General features: G+C 41.9%; 2 protein-coding genes across 2 annotated transcripts in view; one reads left to right on the top strand and one right to left on the bottom strand.

The window, feature by feature from the left end:
• The window catches only part of bop1 (BOP1 ribosomal biogenesis factor), a 26,473-nt gene extending 23,966 nt beyond the window's left edge, over window positions 1-2,507 (bottom strand). The window contains exons 1-4 of the mRNA XM_078290559.1: window positions 2,400-2,507; window positions 1,588-1,767; window positions 983-1,126; window positions 100-254 (exon numbers count right to left, since the gene is read on the bottom strand). Coding sequence (XP_078146685.1) covers window positions 100-254; window positions 983-1,126; window positions 1,588-1,767; window positions 2,400-2,507 — 587 coding nt within the window. The remainder of the gene's footprint in view (window positions 1-99; window positions 255-982; window positions 1,127-1,587; window positions 1,768-2,399) is intronic.
• Window positions 2,508-3,613: 1,106 nt separating this feature from the next.
• Window positions 3,614-10,000, top strand: part of hsf1 (heat shock transcription factor 1) — a 16,789-nt gene continuing 10,402 nt past the window's right edge. Inside the window, exons 1-3 of the mRNA XM_078290499.1 lie at window positions 3,614-4,037; window positions 4,766-4,874; window positions 5,168-5,304. Coding sequence (XP_078146625.1) covers window positions 3,909-4,037; window positions 4,766-4,874; window positions 5,168-5,304 — 375 coding nt within the window. The 5' untranslated portion in view covers window positions 3,614-3,908. The remainder of the gene's footprint in view (window positions 4,038-4,765; window positions 4,875-5,167; window positions 5,305-10,000) is intronic.

A 10,000-nucleotide genomic window follows, 5' to 3' on the forward strand; every position in this document is an offset into this window, starting at 1 on the left:
TTGTTAGCTGAAAACACTAGGCTACCATTCTTAGCATTCCATATTTAAGACAATGGGCTTGCTCGCTACATGCTAGCCTGTTAGCTCCTCCCCTCTCACCAGTAGTCAGGATTCTCCATTTTGTCCAGGAAGTCGTCCAACTCATCCTTGTTTCTGATTGGCTTGTAGATTTTCTTCCCATCCAGGTCGTAGCCAATGTGAGGAAAGTCTTTGTACCACTCCATGGGAATGTTCCCCACCGTGTTCCTGATGTCCTGGAACATTAGGAGAACGTTGAAGAACATTAGAGAATGTCAGAGAACATTAGAGAATACAGTAGAACATTAGAGAATGTTAGATAACACAAAAGTAGAGTTTGTTAGACAACATGATAGGACACATTAGGACACATTAGAACAGTATAGAGAACATTAGAGAACACAGTAGAACATTAGCGAACACAGTAGAACACAGCAGAATGTTAAAGGAGCTGGTCAGTGAGCTGATCTGATGTTTGGGTGTAAAATAAGTGTGTAAAGTGCAGGGTGTAACGTGTACAGTGTAACGTGTTAATGGTACAGTGGAAAGTTCAGTATACAGTGTAAACTGTACGGTGTAACGTGCAACATGTGCAATGTACAGTGTAAAGTTTGTCGTGCAATGTTTACAGTGTAAAGCTTGCGGTGTAAAGTGTACAGTATGCAGTGTAAAGTGTACAGTATACCATGTAGAGTGTACAGTATACAGTGCAAAGTGTACAGTATACAGTGTACAGTATACAGTGCAAAGTGTACAGTATACAGTGTAAAGTGTACAGTATACAGTGTACAGTATACAGTATACAGTGTACAGTATACAGTGCAAAGTGTACAGTATACAGTGTAAAGTGTACAGTATACAGTGTACAGTATACAGTGTAAAGTGTACAGTATGCAGTGTAAATTGTAAAGTATACAGTGTAAAGTGAATGTTCTGCTCCTGTTTTGCCCAGAACCTTCCTCACCTCCTCGTCTGAAGTGTCGTGTTCGTACTCGTCCTCCTTCTCTCCTTCCTCTCCTCCCTCCTCCTTCTTCTCTCCCTCTTTCATCCCTCTCTTCTTCTTCTTCTTCTTCTTCTCCTCCTCCTTTAGGACAGATGACTCCTCCTGCTGGAAGGAGAAAAAACCACAGAGATGAAGGTCAGTTACAGCCGTGACCATGAGAACATGCTGCTGTTCCAGATAGTCCGGTTCTGTTTGGAACACATTACGTCTGCTGGAACAGCAGAACACGATCATGAAGTTAGCGTATTCTACAGGACAACCAGGTTCTCAAATCGATCTGTCAGTCTGAACAGAGAACGTTCTACCGTTCCTCACATGATGTGGAACAAAAGAGACGGTGATGACTTCCATATAGAACATAATATAGAACATAATGAGTTCTGTGTTTACCTCAAAAACTATGGTTTACTTTCCAGGTTCTGTTCTACTGGTGTTCCATTCTGTTCTAGTGGTGTTCTATTGTTTTATTCTGTTCTACTGGTGTTCTGTTCTGTTGTTCGGTTCTAGTGCCTACTCCATTAAAGCCTTGCCATCCCAGAGTTGGTTCTCAGGAAGATCTACTTTACCTTCTCTGTTCCAGCCTCATCTTCCTCTTCCTCATCATCTGATCCGTCTCCTTCCTCCTCCTCATCCTCACTGTCGCTCCCAGAATCCTCCAGTCCAGAGAAGACGCTCTCCTCGCTGTCTGACAGATCTTCATCCTCCTCCTCTTCCTCAGCAGGCGGCTTGGTGTTGAAGGTGAAGATCTGCAGGAACAAGGCAGTTAAAACATATTATATTTAAACTATATGACTAATGATAATGTTTAAACCAACAGTAGAGATTATGATATTAAGACATTGTACTGATCGCTAGGAGCCAGTCTTCATTAAATGATCCACCAAGCAGCTCTTAATATAAACTGTTAGAACCGGTCAGATTGGTTCTCACTGTTCTCCATCTGCAGAGTGTTCTGATGGAAGAACAGATCCAACAGTTCAAACTTAGTGAAATTCCTGTTGCTTCATGGATTCTATGTGCCGAATTTCCCAGTAGTAACTCTGTTGAGTTACTACAGTATTAGTACTGCTAGGTAATATCAGAGTACTGTGTTCTGTTACTGCAGTATTAGTACTGTAATATCAGAGTACTGTGTTCTGTTACTGCAGTATTAGTACTGTAATATCAGAGTACTGTGTTCTGTTAATGCAGTATTAGTACTGTAATATCAGAGTACTGTGTTCTGTTACTGCAGTATTAGTACTGTTAGTTAGCAGAGTATTTCTGGAGCCACCATGCTAACAGCAGCTAGCCGGCTAGCCGCTAGCAGAGCAGCTGAACTCTTCTTCTGTGGTTTTGTCTCTGTCTCTCTGGACTCAGAACAGAACCGGTTGCTCACCTGCTGCTGCTGCTCTTCTTCTTCTTCTTCCTCTTTACTCCTCTTCTTCACGGTTTTATCTTTCGCTTTGCTCATGTTATCACTCTGCTGTCCATCCGCTCTCCGCATGCTTTCTGCACGGCAGACCACGTGGGAACCTGCCGGGTCAAAGTTCAGTCAGAGTGACGTCAGCAAACACTGTGTAATGCTGTCTTCAAGGGCTTCTGCTAAACTCGTATTTCCGACTTGTTCCGTTGTAAATACGACCCGTGGTGCGTTCAGGTGCCAACTGGACCCTGAAACAACGAGTATAGATTTATATTTACATGTTTTAATATATACAGTGTGTGAACAGCAGTGCTTTACAGAAGAAGAGCAGAGAGCCTCGGGTCTGTTATCAATGTTTTATTCATCTGTTATTAATGTTTTATTCATCTGTTAGCCAACAGTTTAAATAAATTCAGATGAAACCTTTCTGAAGGAATCGTTTGTTTTTATTAAACTTTCTCAGAGTCATATTCTGCATTAACGTATTGATTCTGTTACTCGACTTAGGTGAAAAATTAAAACATAAACTAAACTAGAGAATGTGCTCAGTGAGCTCAGACCTCCGCCACGTCTGACGAGTGAGGACCAGAGAGGACCACCTTTTGGTGATAAGCCACGCCCGCCACCACGCCCCCTTTTGGCCAATCGACATGAAAAGTTAATCAGTTCTTCCTTGGCCCATAACCAACCTTCATACCAAGTTTTGTGCAAATCCATGTCCGACTTTTAGAGAGATCCTGCTGACAGACGGACGGACGGATGCGGGTGAAAAAAAAGCAAAGAGAAAGAAGAAAAATAATAGAAATAAAACTGCAGCTGAAAGATAAAAGTGTTTTTCAGCTGCTAGATGTGTTTTCTGTCTGCCTGTCTGTCTGTCTGCCTGTCTGTCTGTCTGTCTGCCTGTCTGTCTGTCTGTCTCTCTGTCTGTCTGTCTGTCTGCCTGTCTGTTTCTCTGTCTGTCTGTCTGTCTGCCTGTCTGTTTCAGTCCAGATAAAACGAAACCCTGATAGTTTTAGTCCTTCAGACTGATGGAGGATCTGACCATTCTGTTATTTATGCGCATTTGCTTTCTGCTTTAACTTAATAAAATACAACCTGGGTGTTTTCCTGGATAACTACTGCTTTTGGTTTTTTTGGAAGTTGACGTCATCCGAACGCGACAGCCAGCTACGCAGTTGGTGGACTTAATGGATTTGGTGGAATTTTCCACTCCGAACGTTTTCTGCAGAATAAACCGCAATACTCTTTAATCTTCGGGTCGTTCTGGATCATAAAACAGAAAAGATTCAAATTAATTAAATTGGCGTGAATCTGTTCCGTCTGCCGTTTACTTTCTGTCGCAGCAGCAGTTTGTTTTGCTATTTTTGGGAGCTAACGCTAATGGCGTTAGCAGGAAGCTAACGGACTGATTAGTTAGCTTTGACCGTCAACTTCTTCTGACTTCTTCTGTTTTTTTTATTTTTGTCGGCTGGTGTTTGTTTGATGGAGTTTCCCGGCGGAGGATCGGGCGGAGGGGCGGCGCTGGGCGGCAGCAGCGTCCCGGCTTTCCTCACCAAGCTGTGGACTCTGGTGGAGGATCCGGACACCGACCCGCTCATCTGCTGGAGCCCGGTGAGCGGCTAACGGTAGCATGCTAACAGCTAGCTGTTAGCCTACTAGCGGTGCATTAACTTACAGAAGGAAACGTTCATGTCATGTTGAAATTTGTGTCTAATTTAAATACCGCAGTAGAAGAAGAACTGCAGCAAAGGGCGGCTGGGAAGGTTAGCAGCTTGTTAGCTTCTTGTTTTAGCAGACTTCTGGCCCTGTGTGTTAGCCAGCAGGCTAACTCCTTCACCAGCAGTTAGTGTTATATAAGCTAGTTCTACGTCATTATAGTCTTTATATAGTCCGATAACCGTAACCCTATTAACGACCAGAGTCCAGTATCTTCTTCAAACCAGAACGGTTAGTTCGGCTGTTAGCTGGGAAGCTAACATGCTAACAGAACAGTTAGCTGATCTGAGAGCAGCCTGCTAACAGAACAGACTGTTTAACTGAGAACTCTTTAAACCTTCACTGGAACTTTTCACTTCCTACGTCTATCTGTCTGTCTGTCATCTATCTATCTATCATCTATCTATCTATCTATCTATCATCTATCTGTCATCTATCTATCTATCATCTATCTATCTATCTATCTATCTAGAGAGTTGAGCTGTTCATCACATCAGCTGTTTATTCATGTCAGTTAACTGGAACAGCTGAGCCAGACTCTGACCTCTGACCCCAGACTCTGATGTGTGTGTGTGTGTGTGTGTGTGTGTGTGTGTGTGTGTGTGTGTGTGTTGTTTCTCCAGAATGGAACCAGCTTCCACGTCTTCGACCAGGGTCGGTTCTCCAAAGAAGTTCTGCCAAAGTTCTTCAAACACAACAACATGGCGAGCTTCGTCCGGCAGCTCAACATGTGTAAGTCTGCTCTGTGTGTGTGTGTGTGTGTGTTACTGTGTGTGTGTGTGTGTGTGTGTGTGTGTGTGTTACTGTGTGTGTGTGTGTGTGTGTGTGTGTGTGTGTGTGTGTGTTACTGTGTGTGTGTGTGTGTGATGCTGCCACTGTAAAGACTGTAAAGTTTGTTTGTTTACAGACAGGTTCTGTAAGGTGGTGCACATTGTTGTTAATGTTGTTTATGTTGGTTGTTTACAGACGGGTTCCGTAAGGTGGTGCACATTGTTGTTAATGTTGTTTATGTTGGTTGTTTACAGACGGGTTCCGTAAGGTGGTGCACATCGAGCACGGCGGTCTGGTGAAACCAGAGAAAGACGACACCGAGTTCCAACATCCATTCTTCATCAGAGGACAAGAACAGCTGCTGGAGAACATCAAGCGCAAAGTTACTAATGTAGGTAGAACCTTCATCATTAATATGAATATGACCTCATCATGCAGGTAGAACCTTCATCATTAATATTAATATGACCTCATCATGCAGGTAGAACCATCATCATTAATATGAATATGACCTCATCATGCAGGTAGAACCTTCATCATTAATATGAATATGACCTCATCATGCAGGTAGAACCTTCATCATTAATATTAATATGACCTCATCATGCAGGTAGAACCATCATCATTAATATGAATATGACCTCATCATGCAGGTAGAACCATCATCATTAATATGAATATGACCTCATCATGCAGGTAGAACCATCATCATTAATATGAATATGACCTCATCAATCTAGAACCTTCATCATTAATATGAATATGACCTCATCAATCTAGAACCTTCATCATTAATATGAATATGACCTCATCATGCAGGTAGAACCATCATCATTAATATGACTATGACCTCATCATGCAGGTAGAACCATCATCATTAATATGAATATGACCTCATCATGCAGGTAGAACCTTCATCATTAATATGAATATGACCTCATCATGCAGGTAGAACCATCATCATTAATATGAATATGACCTCATCATGCAGGTAGAACCATCATCATTAATATGAATATGACCTCATCATGCAGGTAGAACCTTCATCATTAATATGAATATGACCTCATCATGCAGGTAGAACCATCATCATTAATATGAATATGACCTCATCATGCAGGTAGAACCATCATCATTAATATGAATATGACCTCATCATGCAGGTAGAACCATCATCATTAATATGAATATGACCTCATCATGCAGGTAGAACCTTCATCATTAATATGAATATGACCTCATCATGCAGGTAGAACCATCATCATTAATATGAATATGACCTCATCATGCAGGTAGAACCTTCATCATCAATATTAATATGACCTCATCATGCAGGTAGAACCTTCATCATTAATATTAATATGACCTCATCAATCTAGAACTTTCATCATTAATATTAATATGACCTCATCATGCAGGTAGAACCTTCATCATCAATATTAATATGACCTCATCAATCTAGAACTTTCATCATTAATATTAATATGACCTCATCATGCAGGTAGAACCTTCATCATCAATATGAATATGACCTCATCATGCAGGTAGAACCATCATCATTAATATGAATATGACCTCATTATGCAGGTAGAACCATCATCATTAATATGAATATGACCTCATCAAGGTAGAACCTTCATCATTAATATGAATATGACCTCATCATGCAGGTAGAACCATCATCATTAATATGAATATGACCTCATCATGCAGGTAGAACCTTCATCATCAATATGAATATGACCTCATCATGCAGGTAGAACCATCATCATTAATATGAATATGACCTCATCATGCAGGTAGAACCATCATCATTAATATGAATATGACCTCATCATGCAGGTAGAACCATCATCATTAATATGAATATGACCTCATCATGCAGGTAGAACCATCATCATTAATATGAATATGACCTCATCATGCAGGTAGAACCTTCATCATTAATATGAATATGACCTCATCATGCAGGTAGAACCATCATCATTAATATGAATATGACCTCATCATGCAGGTAGAACCTTCATCATCAATATTAATATGACCTCATCATGCAGGTAGAACCTTCATCATTAATATTAATATGACCTCATCAATCTAGAACTTTCATCATTAATATTAATATGACCTCATCATGCAGGTAGAACCTTCATCATCAATATTAATATGACCTCATCAATCTAGAACTTTCATCATTAATATTAATATGACCTCATCATGCAGGTAGAACCTTCATCATCAATATTAATATGACCTCATCATGCAGGTAGAACCTTCATCATCAATATGAATTAGAGATGCACCGATTGCAATTTTCTTGGCCGATTCCAATTTCCAATTTTTTAAAAGTCTGACCTGCCGATTCCGATTTTCTTTCTTTCTAAGAACTATAATTGACAGCATACACAAACATTTTTGTAACTTTTCTTTAATGGAAAATTAAAATTCAATTGTATGCTCATAATAAAACATTGACTATTAATAACGTACATTTTCTCCAAAACTGCACCAGGTGTCAGGACCTTCTCTCAGTCTCACTCAAACAAATCTCAAAAGAAAAAAGTGCTCCAGGTTACTGGACAGAGCTTTTTTGTACAAATAAAATCCAACTGAAAATGAATTGCAGTATATCCCACTTTATCTAACATGTTTTACTTTCCCAAAAGAAAACATGTGCAACAGATCTATATAACAACACCTAATGTCATTTATTTACATCAAGAGGTTATCCATGGAGCCCAGCCCAATGTGGAGATTTAAAGTCATAGTGCCATCTTGTGGTGAAAAAAAAAGACTTTTTGTTCTGACTCTGGCTGAAATAGTGTCTATCTATGTATTTGAGGCCATTACCTTACCTTTAAAAATGCACCAGATTATAGGACCTTGACCTTTTTTCTCTTTTTTTACACATGGTTACAGGACAAACCTTTTTTTTTACAAAGCTCCAACTAAAAATGAAGTGCAGTATTTGTACTTTTCCAAATTAAAAAAGGTGCAACAGGTAATAGAAACAGAAAAATATAACAAGGCACCTTTAGGTTGTTGTCAACATGTGTATAGGCCTAATGCCTAAGGCCTCACTTGAACATTAATGGCAAGTTTTTCTTCACAAACAGAAACATCTCTGCCTTGTCACCAGATAGTCGGTTTCTTCTCTCATCGACCGCGTCCAGCCGAGCGAAACAAGCGCTCACTGTCAACGCTTGTACACGGGGCGGAGAGTTGGGCTCGGGCAAGCGGAGCAAGTGCAGGGAAACGATCTTTCTTGATCCTCCAGTAGGTCAATGCTTTTTCGCTTCTGCTGATGGACAACTCGGACAGGTAACTCTGTACCTGCGCGGACGAAGGGCTGGCCAGCAGTCGCTCCACCTCAGAATTCTCCTTCAGTATTTCGTCATGTACTGAAAGCAGTAGACTACTTGGCTTTTTAGCTGCAGGTGCTTCTGTGACAGGTCCAGGTACCGTGGATGGTTCTGTAACAGGTTCCTCAGGTGCGTGTCTGGTCTCCCCGGCCTCCAGCATAGTCAGAAGCACCTGTTTCACTTGATCCTTAACTTCTGCTGAGAAGTAGCGACTCTTGTACCTTTTGCATAAACAGACAAAGACAAGAAGGATAGTTCAAATGATTATGTGTTTCAGATATAGCCAGGCAAACACATAGCCTAACTATTAGCCTATAGCTATATAGCTATGTTCATTAAATTTGTTTTATAAGTATAGTAATAGGCTAATAATAATAATAATAATGATAGTTATATTACTACAGTAGCAGTAGGCTAATAACTTGCCTGGGATCAAGAAAAGTGGCCAAAGTGTACAGCGGCTCCTTTTCGGTGTTGCCGAACCTTCTCTGAACCAACAATGTGGTTTTTGCAGTTCCCACTCCACGGTCTGTCTGCTCTTCTCTCAGTGAAGGCTGGAATGACGTCTGCGGCTGTTGCTATCGAGGAGCTGATTTCTTTTGTGAGTTCCTCAAAAGGTACGAGGAGGCGCAACACGTTATGATGCGTGTTGAGTGTGGCTGGCAGCTCATGCTCTGCAGCGTGTGCCCCCAGAGCACGTCTGCTCCACCAGCGCCCGCAGCATGCAGTCGGTGCTGCTCCATCTGGTAGGAACATCTTGCTGCAGTCGTTTGTTAGGCAGACCCGACTGGTGAGTGTTTAGAATGCCTGATAATCTTCCTTCCAGTTGTCACCGCGTCAACGATGCTTCGTTGGGACAGCAGACCCTCATTCACCGCCCACTGTAGTGTGTGTGCCATGCAGGGCAAACTCGCCAAGTTGCCCTCATCCAGTGCTTTGGTCATATTTCTAGCGTTGTCTCGCAGCACCGCATGAACCTGGTCTTGTCTGTGTCCCGCCGTTGCAACATTGTATCAAATGTGGCTGTTAGATTGGCAGCAGTGTGGGACCCTGGCATTACTTGACAGTGTAGAAAGACTTGGTGTTGCTGGAAATCTTCGTCCACCCACTGAGCAGTCGGGCTCAACATTGACATCAAGCTTACGTTCGATGTCCAAATGTCAGTTGTAAAACTGATTGCTGCTTTGCAGTCGGCTAGCGGGCTGCGTGTGTGGCCCGACACGAGATTAAACAATTCTGGTAACGCGACGTCCGAGAAGTATCGCCTACTCGGTATTGTGTATCTTGGGCTCAGGTAATGCATCAAATTTCTGAAACCTCTATCCTCGACTACGGAAAACGGCTGGTCATCCAATGCCATGAATGGCTTTGGACTTTTCATTGCTGATGAAAGATAGCAGAGGCTATTTCAAGGTTGTTCCTCCACGGCTTATTTTGGACTTACAGGTGTTACAAATTGCGAACTTTGTGTGTTCTTCACTCACGCTGAAGAACTTCCACACCGACATGTCGGTGTGTGGCTGTCCTGTCTGCGCTGCCTGCGCCGCGTGAACCATCGTGCGCCGCATGCGTGTGAATTTGACCGGCACAGAATCGGATATATGAGACCGAGTCACCGGTCACGGCCGATCGATCGGTGCATCTCTAATATGAATATGACCTCATCATGCAGGTAGAACCTTCATCATCATCGTGACATGTCGTTAGGGTTAGGTCAGGTAAGGT

The sequence above is a fragment of the Centroberyx gerrardi genome, chromosome 19 (genome assembly GCF_048128805.1).
Source record: "Centroberyx gerrardi isolate f3 chromosome 19, fCenGer3.hap1.cur.20231027, whole genome shotgun sequence".
Lineage (NCBI taxonomy): Eukaryota > Metazoa > Chordata > Actinopteri > Beryciformes > Berycidae > Centroberyx > Centroberyx gerrardi.